Source organism: Martes martes (genome assembly GCF_963455335.1).
Source record: "Martes martes genome assembly, chromosome: 5".
NCBI classification, from domain to species: domain Eukaryota; kingdom Metazoa; phylum Chordata; class Mammalia; order Carnivora; family Mustelidae; genus Martes; species Martes martes.
Genome location: NC_137892.1, coordinates 61,831,462 through 61,845,519, shown reverse-complemented (window position 1 = coordinate 61,845,519; position 14,058 = coordinate 61,831,462). Strand labels below are relative to the sequence as shown.

Sequence of the window (14,058 nt, the reverse complement as noted above, 5' to 3'; positions counted from 1 at the left end):
CCTTGGGTCTCCAGTTAGTATGCAGATAGAAGTGAAAGTGATTAGCAGGGTGAAGATATGACACATATGTAGTTGAGCTTCTGTAAATATCTCTCTGTTCAGTAGGACTTCTAATCAGGCCTAGAAGCCAAACACTTTGAGTGTGTACTTCTTGATGAATCACAGCTGGCACGCTGGCATTTTCTATTGCTTGTTGAAGACAGACCTACATATTTTGGAACCCCAATGAGCATGTGACAGGATGGACATGCCATTATGAAACTCAGGAGCCCAATTTGTCATGAGGAACAAATTATAATATAGTTCGCTGTTACCAAGATTTAAGTTTTTTGAGATGTCAGGTGATACTTACTTAAATTAGGAATAAGTTTAAAAAAAAAAAAAGGCAACCATAGGCATAAAGTTGTCTGTCTGCCTCTCAAGGACTGCTTATATTCCTGGCAATATGACTATATATCTGTCACAGCAGAGCAAGGTGAGTGTCATTATCCCCATTTGCAAATAAGAAAACTGATGGGAGGTTAAGCAGTTTGCCCAAGGTCATACAACTTCTATGTGACAGGGGTAGGATTCAAGCATGAACCTTTGAGACTCCAAAGCTTATGTTTTGGTTTGCTTGTTTCTGTGTTTGTTTTGTGATAGCACACTTCTTCCTCCTCAATATCCAGCTGTCATGTCCTGGAGTTTTGTGGCTCTCCAAGACTCCTCTTAACACCAACTTATTGCCTGGAGTGCTTTTCTTTTTTTATAAGTGCATCAGCTCCTCCCCACCCCTAGCCCCCAAACACTTACGTGTCCTAGGTCTCATTCATTCGACACCCTGACATCTCGCTGTGTGTGGGGTCTCCTCCAACACAGGTCATGTGCGTCGTTCAAAGAAGTGCTGAGGCAGCAGGACTCTGCTGAAGACTGCAACCACAGTTTCTAGGATGTGGGGGAAATGTTTTTCAGTGTACAAGTCCTTATGAGATTCTCTAAACCAAACTTTCCATTCAGAAAGTATAGCTCACTGGGCTGGAAAGTTGCAATTAAAGAAACTGAGTTGAAGAGCTCCTAAATTTCCTTTAAAAGAAAATGATCTAGGCTTCTTAACTGGAGGAGTTTTGAAGATGTGACTTTCGAGAGAAATAAGGGAAGAAAACTGAAATGATTGAAGGCTAATTTAAAAAAGAAAATAATTCTTTGTAAAGGAGAAAAAGTTTCAGTATGATCAGACTGGTCCCAAAGGGCAGGTGTTCATATTGGTATCGAGTAAGAAGGCCACTAAAATAGTGAAAATAAAATAATGTAAGAAATTTTAGGGAATGTCTTGATCGAACAAGTTACTTTTTAGAATACTTTATAACTTATCAAAGTTATTCAAGTATTTCTGTAAATCATGGAACTCTCTAGTTGAAAAGATTCTGGAATTTGTGAGAAGGAACCAGGATTTGAAACTTTGAAAATCATACTGAGCACTAAAATTGTTTACTAATTTGGAAAGGTGTTTTATAACATCATAAATTTAGAAAAAATGGAGTTGTCCATATTTTATTACATATTCTCCTGAAATATTGGCATTGCTTCTTAAGAACGTTTGAGAATGTACTATAGAGATTTAAACTAACATAAACTATGCAATTTTAGTGTTTACTATTGAAATAAGTTATTTTAATTGTGGCAGATGAAGCTTAGAATGTTACTAATACACTATTATTTTCTGGTAAGTGTTCACAAGTAATAATACATCACTCTAAATATCTCTTTTTACCATGCCGTTGCTTTCTTATGAATTCTAAAGTGAGAGCTATCACAAAAGTTATCTGTAAGTTTATCAGTTTGAATTTTCCACTGAAAAGAACTGAGCAGTTCTTTCAATAGCTATAATTTTCAATTTACTTTGGAAGACACCCAAGACTTTCTAATTGTGTTTTATGCTAGACTTGGTAGAAGAATACAGGTTGACAGTGAAAGAAAGCTACTGCATTTTTGAAGATCTGGAACCTGACCGATGTTACCAAGTGTGGGTCATGGCCGTGAACTTCACTGGATGTAGCCTGCCCAGCGAAAGGGCAATTTTTAGAACAGGTAAAGAGATGTTAAGGGGGTGTTGGGAGGCAATATTCAATTCTTCACACACTACTAAGATCTAATAAGCATTTATTAAGCACCTATTGTATGCTGGATGTTGTACAGTGCTGAGTATACAGTGATGAATAAAACTGGGTTCCTACATTCTAGAAGATTGCAGTCAAGTGGGAGAAATAAAAAAAACAAAACAAAACAGAAGATCATTTAAAAATTGTGGTAAGGACCATGATCTAGTTATTTACAAGTTGTTATGAGAACACTCACAGGCATACCTGAGAGAACCTGAGGCAGGGGCAGGATCTGGAATGGCTCCTTAGCATTGAAGCCTGAATAGAATCCCTTAAAGGATCAAGGATCCTTTAAAGGATTGAAGGATTAAAGGTTAAAAGAATGTATGCCTTTTGAAGAAGATATGTAAGCAGAGATATCAAGGTAAGAAACAGTATAGAGGGTACAGGGCACTACAAGAAGTTTGGTATTATTTCTTTGACTTAAAAACAAGGAGAGGAAAGACATGAGGTAAGAAAGGCTAGTGTTTGGGGGCCATGTTTGTCAAGGTAAGAAGCTTGGGCTTCATCATAAGGGTGCTGGGAGCCCCAAAAGAGTTTTCAGCAATGATATTCAACTGGGAATGCATTACCACGATGGGGCCTTTTCACAGCGGGGTGAAGTAGGTGTGGCATAAGCCAAGTTTGCCTTGCCTTGAAGATCACTGTAACTACCTCAGAGGAAGAAGTGACACTCCCACCATTTTATCCTTTCTTCTTGCCTTCTGAAGCAAGTATTTATTGAGTACCTACGGAAGGCAAGATCATGGCTAACTTTTCTGTGAAGGGAGGTAGATGAGAATCTTCTTTTTTATTTGCTTGTATATGTATAAAGAAACTGGTGGGATTTATGGGAAGCTAATATTAGAGGCTCTCTGGGGATGGGTGAAAACTGCAGTTTGGAAGGTAGAGGTGGGAGGGAGACTTTTCATTATACAAATTTTCATATCTTTTGGGCTTTCAACCAAGAATGTACTTTTTAATCAAAAATTAAAATAAAATCATACCCAAGCATTCTACCCAGGGTACCAGGGAAGTGAAGCTGATGTTGATTGTTCCATAATTGATTTGGTTCCCTCTCTTGCAGCACCCTCCACCCCTGTAATCCGTGCCGAGGACTGTACGGTGTGTTGGAACATGGCCACCATTCGATGGCGGCCTGCAAACCCAGAGGCCACTGAGACCTATACTCTGGAGTATTGTAGACAGCACTCTCCAGAGGGCGAGGGACTCAGGTAAGGATCTTCTCCTCAGGAGACCTCACCTCTCCATGGGAAGAGCCCAGGGTGCCTGGAACTCAGCTGAAGCTCCTAACCTGACTCTGAGCTTCGGCTCAAGGAGGGAGAAGAGCTTCCTAAAATCTTGCTAATCTAATTAAGCTATTGACTTGATTTGCAACTCCATCACTATTCATCAATGAACTCCAAGTTTGTAATAAAACACATGCTACAATGCAGGATAATGACTCCCTTGTAAGAAAAATGTATGTAAATTTTAATAAGATGGAACATTCTTTGAGATATATTTAACTTGAGTCATTAGACAGGATTTATGCATATTTCATGCACTTTTTAGTAGTTATATCAGAATAGATACACCTAACTCAGGAAACCAATAGTGAGCTTGTATATAATGTAAATATGTGTCTCCTTGATGTATTGGTAATATAAAGGAGCTAATTATGTAAATATTGTTACAGAGACATACCTGCCTCTCTAAGAGCATGAAGGGTCTAAAGAGATTTTGCTGGGAAAAAAGAAATGGGAAGCTCTCTCACTAAACTTACAAAGCTTTAAATTTATCAGTCAAGGGCTGTGCATCTGGGGGGCATTTGGTAAATGTTAATTTATTTACTGAGATGGTGATTTCTTGGCCTATAATCCATGGCAATAGAACAACTTCATATTCCAGGGTGCATATTCAGATCAGTACTAATAATGCTCATTTTTTTAAAAAAAGATTTTATTTATTTGACAGACAGAGATCACAAGTAGGCAGAGAAGCAGGCAGAGAGAGAGAGGAAGGGAAGGGAAGCTCTCTGCTCAGCAGGGAGCCTGATGTGGGGCTTGATCCCAGGACTTTGGGATCATGACCTGAGCCGAAGGCAGAGGCTTTAACCCACTGAGCCACCTAGGTGCCCCGATAATGCTCATGTTTTAATAGGGACATTCTTAGTTTTTTTTTTTAAATGAAGTTTACTGAAAAAAACTATTTTGGTAGGAGATAAAACTTAGAAATAATGGTATGAAATTAGACAGCTTTTTAATAAAGTGTATTATTTAAGCCCTTGATTATCTACATGATCAGTCAACAACTATTTATTTAGTTATGTGAGGTTTCATATGACTGAGCAATAATTATAGCTTCTTTCAAGTATGTGAAGACAGGCTTCATAAAATAATGATCAAAGATGAATTAATGTCGAGCGTATGGGTGGGATGTAGGCATTTCAGCAGAAGTGAGAACGTAGTAAATGTACAAAAAACCAACACCTCTGTTAATGTGCCAAATGCTGGATTGCAGACTTCAGTAATTAGCAAACAGAGGAGAGGTAAACTCTGACCAAGATGGGATGGCAGAAAAGGAGAGAGGAGGAGGAGAAAAGGAGGGAGAAAGGGAGATAGAGACAGAAGAGATTACAACTGACTTTTATTAAGCATTTACTATGTGCCAGTCACTGTCCTCAATGCTTTATGCACATTGCCTTATTTAATTCTTATAGGAAGTCTGAGAGAAAGCAGACACTTGGAGAGGGTACTCAGCTAGTGAGTAACAATCAGGATTCAAACCCCATTTTGTCAGATTTCAAAGTCCAGGCTGCTAATTCCTCTTTAATGTCACAAAGTGGAGTCCTGGGCCTTCTCCCCAAAGCTCTTGATGTCATGAGGACCCTGCCCAAGTCCCTGGGAATCTCTCCCTTTGTTCTCCACCAGCAGTGAGGAAAACCCAGTTCTTTCTGAGGCAAAAACAGACTGTTAAGGAGTGCTCTGAAATGACTCATCCTTGTCATGGTATCGTCCCCAGCTGGCATTTGCATAAATAATATCAGCACAGTTGGATTCTTAAATCAGCAGGGATCTAGAAACCCTGAAACCCAGTAGCCATCTCACTAAAGGAACTATGATGTCACCTCATAAACACGGCTACAGGGAGAAGGGAAAGGGGGAGATGGAGGTGGAAATGTCCTTCACTGAGGGTCTTCAACATTTCAGGAACTGGGCAAAATCTCATCCAGCCCTCTCAACAATCCTAAGAGGGAGGTGAGGTGATGATCTCCATTAAATGAGATTCAAGGAGGTTCAATAAATTGGCTAAAGTATTAAGTGATGGAATGAGCATTTGAAGTCAGGATTCAAACTCAGATCTGTCTTACTCTCTCCATTAGTCCTAAACCTTGAGTTAGTACATAGACTGAGCTAGTACGTGGAGTTAGCATACATCAACAGCCTGACAACGTGGAGTTATTCTGTATCCATAGTTTCTTTTGTCACAGGGAAATCATAGATTTAAAGAGAGAATGCAGTACCATTATTCAAAACTTCTTTGATCAGTGTTTTTCCTTTTCCCGATCACCTCGGGACCCTCAAAATAAAACAAAAAACATAGTGTTCATTTTGTATCAACAATGATAATACATTCCAAACAAATCCTTCTATCAAAGCCAAAGAAACCAACGACAGTTCCGTTTGTAGGAAAAAAAAAATGGCCACCCGCTAATTTTATGAAGACAAAAGTTGAGCTAATTAGAACATAAGGCTTGTCATTAGTTTATTCTATCTGAGACTTTGCCAGTGGGTTCATTTTAATTTTTCCTGTTAAAGGAGAGCATGTGAGAGGCTGGATAAGCAGAAGCTCCTAGAAGTTAGAGAACAATACAAGGACCCTTTGTTACTGAATGGATGTAGTCCAGCAGTTTAAGGTGAAGGGAAATTCCACTTGCGGGGACTTGTTGACAGTTCAGAACTGTGTTGGAGATGGAGCTGTTTTCCAGTTAGGTGCTAAAAGACTCCTCAGTGCCAGGAGGTGGAATGGTATGTCTAATCCACAACCCAGGGATGACTCTCCAGCCTCTGGAGCCCTGCTGAGTCTGACAGAAAAATTAATTTCTTGAAGCAAGCATGAATTTCTTGGCCACAAATTGCTGCCCTGTTCCTTTGCTAAGTCTATTGCCGATGTACCATATTTGAGCCATCCCCCATCAATACAAAAGGCTCAATGTCTTATACCCCAGGTTAGCATCAAGGGACTGGAATAATTCATCTTTAATCTCAGAGGCCCAGAGCTGCAAAACTCATTCGTATGTCTTTTGGTTCTCTAATTTAAGACTTCCAGAAGGAAGGAAAAGTCTGTTCTTGGGGAGTGGCCATGTGCCTTAGTCTTTTAACTATCTGGTTCTTAAAGCCGACTTGAAAGCATTCCTTACGGGATCAGAGGGTTCAGAACTCTATAAATTATTAACTATCATCTGTATTGCTCTATCTCTAGCATAACAACTCTACACAGCTAGTCAGATAGTAGAATTGATAAAGAAATTTAGAACTTTATCACCTCTAGTCAACGAATGCAAACAATCCCTACTGTTGGAGTCTATTAGAACCACATTCTTCACCTTGATTTTTTTGCACAGCCATGCATAATTAGAGTTATTTTGTGTCCTGGAAAGAACAGCAAGCCAAAAGTTGTCTGATCCCACTCACTTGTTGGCTTTATGAAGGGATCATTATGAAAATTTGCAGCCTCGGTGTCTGACAGTATCTGGTATATTGTAGCTACTCAATAAATACGTGTTACCTTAATGGGTTAATATCATTGGTTCTGGGTTCTATCCAAAAACCCTATGCTAAACCAGATTCAAAAATTGATCCAGAGGTCACTGCTGGGGAGTAAGGGGAGATCACAGATTACTCCTTTTGATGGAGCTAGGTTGGCTGGGGAGGATGGGGACCTTATCTGTGTGGATATTCAATAAAGGTCTGTTTAATCAATGAATGAGAGGGTGAATCAGGGGCGTGGACAGACTTCTTTTGGCTTTGCCACTCTCACGTCATCTGACTGGTTGGAATCTCTGGCCTAATTGATGTAGGAGAGCGGAGGACTAACTGAGTTCATATCTCTCACCCCCAATCCCTGAAAAGACAGACAGCCTTATGGGCTCTGGTCTGAAGTAGGAAGAGAAGTTGAAAGGAAATTAAAAGAATGGAGAAAGGGATGAGTAATAGGAACACATACACACACACACACACATACACGCACACGTACACACACATGCACACACACACACAGGGCATTGATTACCTTTTAGACTGGGGATTACCTTTTAGATTTTGGCTGCCAGAACAGAAACACATTCATCCTTAGACCTGCATTTGTTCTCCCTATACGATGACCTCTAAATATTCTGATTTAAGATCAAAGGTGCTGGTTGAACTCTTATGGTGAGTGTTTATATGGAATGAGCCTACTAAGCCCCCAAATTCCATGACGTGGTATCTGAAATAACCAAGCAATTGCCTCCATTCCATAATCCTCACAGAATACACATTTGCATATTTTTGTGTGTGGGCACCGTGGCTGGGTCCCAGCAGTCGGCCCCTGTTGGGATTGGGGGTGGGCGGGAGTGACAATCCCCGGCTTGTGTGTGGGGGCTGAGGGAGCTCCTACTCACCCTTTCCTGTTTTTCTTTGAATGCTCTCCTCAGGTTGGGTGGGCTCAAAACACTTTCAAAAATTTTCCACCGCTCGGCTGTTTCCTCAGCTGTTCTGTCTCTCCTGTGTGGAGAGAAGTCAGCAGAACTGTGGGTGGAGGAGGGAAAACTGAGAGAAATATAGTACAGGGATTAGCTGTGTGGGCTGTGCAGAGAGAAGCTGTGTACTGAATGACAAATCTGTGAGACTCAATACACCACAGAAGTAGTCGGTAGTGAACTTCCTGCTCCCCTCCCTGGCTGAGACTATAGGGGTGTGGAGACCTTCTCTGGGTCCCCTTCCCCGGAAGCATCACGAGGGTTGGCTGGGCTCTGGGTGCTGGACCTGTAAGCTCCCATTCTTCCTGCTTCTGGCTTTCAGGGCCACACGTGGTGGGGCAGGAACAGAAATGTCTGTCACAGTTGGGTTTTCCAGCTGGGGACACCTGCTGCTCTGTCTGTGTAATAAGGACAAATAAGGGTGAGTTTTCTAATGAACTTAGTACCTGAGCAGGAGATGAAGAATCCCAGCATTTCTTTCTTTTTAAAAAAATATTTTGTGCTAAGTTTTCAGCTGGATTGGTGATGACCAAAGGTCAGCAGCAAATGATTTGACCTTCACAACCTGTGGATGGAGGAGGCAGTTATTCCTGCCCCATGCTTGCTTCTCGGGGTGACAGGAGAATCACTGACACGAATGGGTCCAAATTAATAAGTATTTAAGGACTAATAGCCAGTCTTTTTGTGGTATTGTTTTCCTGACCCAGGTGATAACCCTCAGCAGGGAGCCCTTGAGAGAGTGAGCTATGGGATGATTTCCAACCCCTCAACACAGTATTCTTGACATTCAGCTTTTCCTAAATGAAATCTTTCTTCCCAAATGAATCTGACTTAACTGTAATCATTTAGAATCCTATACACCTCCTGGTTGTATAGTAAAACTTCAGTCAATGAAAACCCAGGCTGTTCCTTCACTTCTAACTTATGTCCTGTCAATTTCCAAAAGTATTCAAATTGTTCACATTAAAAGACCCAGACATAATAGAACCACTACAAACAATCCTGGAAGAACAAGAGTCAGATCATTCAGGGGAGAGGAGACTGTATCATGAAGTACAGGTTAAAAACCGTAGCTCAATGGAACAGAAAATTTAAATCTGAACTTCCTGGTAGCTAAGGTGAAAACAGGAGAGAGGGGGAGACAGCAAGAGGGAGAAAGAAAGAGATTACATAACTCATCTTTTTATAAAAAGGAAGCATAACATTTCACTAGGAGACAATTATATTTCTTGACATTCAGCTCTAAGATGAATTTTTCATGTAGATCTTTATATAAGGGCTATTGAACAAGATAATAGTGATTGTCTTTTAAGAGCAGTTTTACAAAAGATGCAAAAACATTCCTGATGTAATCATTTATAAACTGGATCTGAAAGCATGAAGTTAAATCACCATTCTGGGCAGGCAGTTCTAGGGGGATCTCAAGTAATTGTCCACATATGTGGCCTTGGAATGGTAAAGGGGAGCTTCGAGAATCCAGAGGAATGGATGTTACTAGGCTCCTGGGATTCTCTGCCTGAAATAGAAATGGTACCATTCAGGCTCTGGAGGGGAACTACAGAGAAAACAAAAATCCAGGATCATTCTGCTGGAATCCTTTGGCTCACTTGGATTTTGTGAGAAATCTAATTACAGGAAAGTCTAAGTCCCATGGTTAGCAGCATTCACCCTTGTGTTTCTATCCTATTATGAACTAATAGTGATGTTTAGTTAACCCTGAATCTTATAATATCCTCATTAACCAGAAGAAATATAGTCCTGTTCAAAAATTATTTACATAGTTTTAAGAACAAAAATCAGTATATAAAGAATCTTCTTTTTCTTAACCCTGATTTAACCATAATGTTTCATCCTAAAAAGTTCCATGTTTACAGGTAGTTAGGCCTTTTTAAAATGGCTTCCGACGGCAAGAGTTAGTTCTTGCCTTTAGTGTTGCTTATGTTCTTGTAGATATTCCTTCTTTTTCCTATTCCCCCCGCTCCCCTCTCCTCACCCCACTCTATCATGAGTAAGTTTCCCAAACCCAGCTGATCATAAAAATCACCTGGGCTGCTCCTCTAAGCTTAGATTCTCAGGCCCCCTTAAGAAGTTCCGATTCGAAGGTCTCATGTGTCCACATGGGTTTGGGAAATGCTACTTTACTGGCCCAGCAGTGTACTACGTTCACAGTTCACATTAAACGGTGTTGACTGCCTGGCTGAATGTGGGTGCGGCCAACAGGAATGCTAGCAAGAACCCACTGTGTTTTTAACAAACAATTCCTATTTAACCATCTGTTGTGCACTGCAGTGACAGCACCATCCGTAGGCTGCTTCCAGCAGTAATGGCACTGGATTCCTCCATATTGTTTGTACACACACCGCCCCCCCCCCCCGCCCCCATCCTCTGGGGAGAAAACATGCTTAAATCTAGGTGTTAGACATGGCAGTGCGGAGGCCGTCACTCCTCAGGGTTACCAGCCCCTCAGATAACCTGAAGCTCATGTGCACTCCTTGCTTTCATCCCACACAAATTATCGAATTATCAAATTACTAGAGAAGCCACTCTACAAAATTCTAATTAATGTGTGTTCTACAAACACGTCCAGCCAACTCCTGAGCTTATAATACAGCTCTAAAAGTAAATTATTGAATTGATTTTGGGTAATATGTACATATGGTACAAATTCAGAGATACAAAAGGGATACAGTGGCAGTGAAGTCTCCTTTCTATTTATCTGTCACCTACTCAGTTTTTCTCCCTGGAGGCAATTACTCTTACCTGATTCATATTTATCCTTCCAGGTAGTCTGTGCCTATACAAACATCTGTATTTTTTTCAACAAATGGTAACATCCTGTAGATATTTCCACCACCTTGCTTTTCTTGTTTAAAAATATTTCTTGGTGAGAATCCTATACCAGTGCATATAGAACGGCCTCCATTTTAAAAACAATTCCATTATATTCTGTTTTAAGGATATAATTTGATTTATTTGACCAATTGGAAGGTACTTAAGTTGTTTCCATTTTCTTGCTGTCACAAACAATGCCTCAGAAAAAAAAAAACCCTTGTATATCATTTCACATATGTACCAGGATATATGTAAGATAAAGTCCTAGAAATATGGGCGCCTGGGTGGCTCTGTGGGTTAAAGCCTCTGCCTTTGGCTCAGGTCATGATCCCAGGGTGCTGGGATCAAGCCCCATACCGGCCTCTCTGCTCAGCAGGGAGCCTGCTTCCTTCCTCTTCCTCTCTCTGCCTGCCTCTTTGCCTACTTGTGATCTCTATCTGTCAAATAAATAAATAAAATCTTTTTAAAAAAGAACATTAGCCCTCATCTACAATATGAGTTGAGAATTTGTTTTGAAAATTTTTTGCCCTGGATATTTTTTATTGATGTATAGTTGACATACAATATTATATTAGGTTCAGGTATATAACACAGTGATTCAACATTTATGTTGAATAAATGTTCACCTTATGAAGTGATCACAATAAATCTAGCTATCATCTGTAAGAATACAAAATTATTACATACCATTAGCTACATTCCCTATACTGTACATTGTATCCACATGTCTTAGTTATTTTATAATTAGAAGTTTGTACCTTTTCATCCCCTCCCCCTAGCTCCCACCCGTGCCCCCCGCCCCCGCCAACCTGGCAACCATCAGATTGTTCTCTGTATTTATGAGTCTGTTTCTGTTTTGCTTTGTTTGCTCTTTTTTTTTTAGATTCCATATGTAAGTGAAATTGTATGGTATCTGTCTTTCTCCGTTTGACTTATTTCACTTAACATTATACCATCTAGCTCTATCCATGTTGTCACAAATGGCAAGATCTTATTCCTTTTTATGGCTGAGTACTATTTCAGTGTGAGCTATATTTGTATCTAGGTCTAAATCTGTACAGAGATATATGTCACATCTTCTGTAATCCATTGACGGACACTTAGGTTGTTTCTATATCTTGGCTATTGTAAACAATGCTGCAGTGAACATGAGGATACAGATATCTTTTCAAGTTAGTGTTTTTGTTTTTCTTTGGATGAATACCCAGGAATGAAATTGCTGGATGGTATGGTAGCTCTGTTTTTACCTTTTTAAGGAAATTCCATACTGTTTTCTATAGTGACTGCACCATTTTGCATTCCTACCAATAGTGTAAGGGGGTTCCCCTTTCTCTACATCCTCACCAACACTTGTTATTTCTTATCTTTTTGATACTAACTATTCTAACAGGTATGAGTGATAGCTCACTATGGTTTTGATTGGCATCTCTCTGCTGATGAGTGATGCTGCATGAGCCATGAATAGTTTTAAATGTTAATTTAGTTGAATTTATCAATCTCTTTTTAAAATGTCTTTAATTTTTGTCTCATATTTAAAAATCATCTCCCTCTTATGTTTTCTGTAGTATCCAATGATTTCATATTTTTGTTCATTATTTTTATTAACACATAATGTATTATTTGCCACAGGGGTACAGGTCTGTGAATCATCAGTCTTACACATTTCACAGCACTCACCATAGCTCATACCCTCCCCAATGTCCATAACCCACCCTCTCCATACCACCCCTCCTCCCAGCAACCCTCAGTTTGTTTTATGAGATTAAGTGTCTCGGATGGTTTGTCTCCTTCCCGATCCCATCTTGTTTCATGAGCCAATGATTTCATTTTTTTAAAAACTTGATCTTTTATCATCTGAAATTTATTTTAGTAGAAAGTGTGAAATTAGTAATCCAACTTTATTTTTTTAGTATGGCTATCCAGCTGTCCCACTAAGAAAACCTATCATTTTCCCTTCTGATTTGAAATACTTCCATTATTATACACTCAAAAGTCTGTGTTTGGCTCTATTCCTGACCTTTAGAATGTGTAATCTGTTCTACTGACCCATCTACTTATGTCCCAGTTCCATGCAGTTCTCATTATCATAGCTTTATAATTTAGAATTCTTGGTAGATTAGGTTGCCCCTACATGACTTTTTTTTTTTTTTTTAAGATTTTATTAATTTATTTGAGAGAGAGAGAGCGTGAGAGAGCACAAGTAGGGAGGGAGAGGAAGAGGTAGAAAGAATCTGAAGCAGACTCCACACTGACCACAGAGCCTGAGGCGGGGCTCTGTCCCAAGACGGTGAGACCATGACCGGAACTGAAACCAAGAGCAGGATGCTTAACTGACTGAGCCACCCAGGCACCCCTATGACTTTTTTTTTCTTTTTCTTTTAACCACTTGTCTCTAACTCCAACTTAAGGGAATGTTTTTAGTATTTTCCCATTAAGCATTAGGTCCTGATGGTTTTTTAGTTCATAAAGACCCTTTTCAATTCCCATGGGAAATGATTCTTGCCCCACTGTGCATGGTGAATTGTGTCAAACTTTTCAATTGTGCCTTGCAAAAACACAAGAATGAAAGGTCTCAAGCTATGAAGGCCTTCATAATATTGGGCAGACATTGCCTCCTGGTGGCCTTCACTCATTAGCCTTTTGAAACAACAGAAGAAGGGAACAGTCTCATTTATTATTTCAGATTTCTGAGGAGACAGTGGGTTTCCTTGAAATAGTTTCTCTCTGCTTTACAGCACTGGAGTTAAACAAATGTCCTATGTTCTACCAATGGAGAGAGGAGCAGGTTGAGTCTTTCAAAGACCTGTTGGGCACAGAGAGCTGGGATTGTACTCTGTGGGAGGCTTATGCTTTACCAGCAATCAGCTAATTGTTGATGAGTCAGGGTTTCTAGATGCTTCCTTGCCTTGTTGTTCCTGGAAACTCTACATATAGTGCCATCCCTTTCCACTGTACTGTGGGACTTGTAGGGAGGATTATACACCTATGACCCGAAGTGACTCCACTTGAGTCACATTTCTTACTGTCTTTTGAATTTTATTCTTGGCATAAGCCTTCTAACACAGTCACATCAGTCATATTACTGATGAGGCTAACATCCCTTCTTACCTCAACACCACGAACCTGCTGTGGTTCCATCTGTGGTGTCATCACTTCCCTCAACTTGGGTATTCTTTGAATCTCAGTCCTACTGAAAACTATATTTTGAATAAGGCATGTGGATTGAGTTGCAGTTATGACATTTTCGGTTTTGAAATTAATAATTTTTGTGGAAGGTTACCACTCTTCAGATTTCAAATTCCAAAATTTTTAAAGTTTTCATTTGGCTAAAAAGTAGAGAGAGCTAGTATGAGGATTTTAATGATG

At 39.9% G+C, this 14,058-nt stretch overlaps 1 protein-coding gene across 1 annotated transcript in view; it reads left to right on the top strand.

Moving 5' to 3' along the window:
• Positions 1–14,058, top strand: part of CMYA5 (cardiomyopathy associated 5) — a 92,386-nt gene that overhangs the window by 63,505 nt on the left and 14,823 nt on the right. Inside the window, exons 9-10 of the mRNA XM_080804709.1 lie at positions 1,921–2,067; positions 3,205–3,352. Of these exons, the coding sequence (XP_080660835.1) occupies positions 1,921–2,067; positions 3,205–3,352 (295 nt within the window). The remainder of the gene's footprint in view (positions 1–1,920; positions 2,068–3,204; positions 3,353–14,058) is intronic.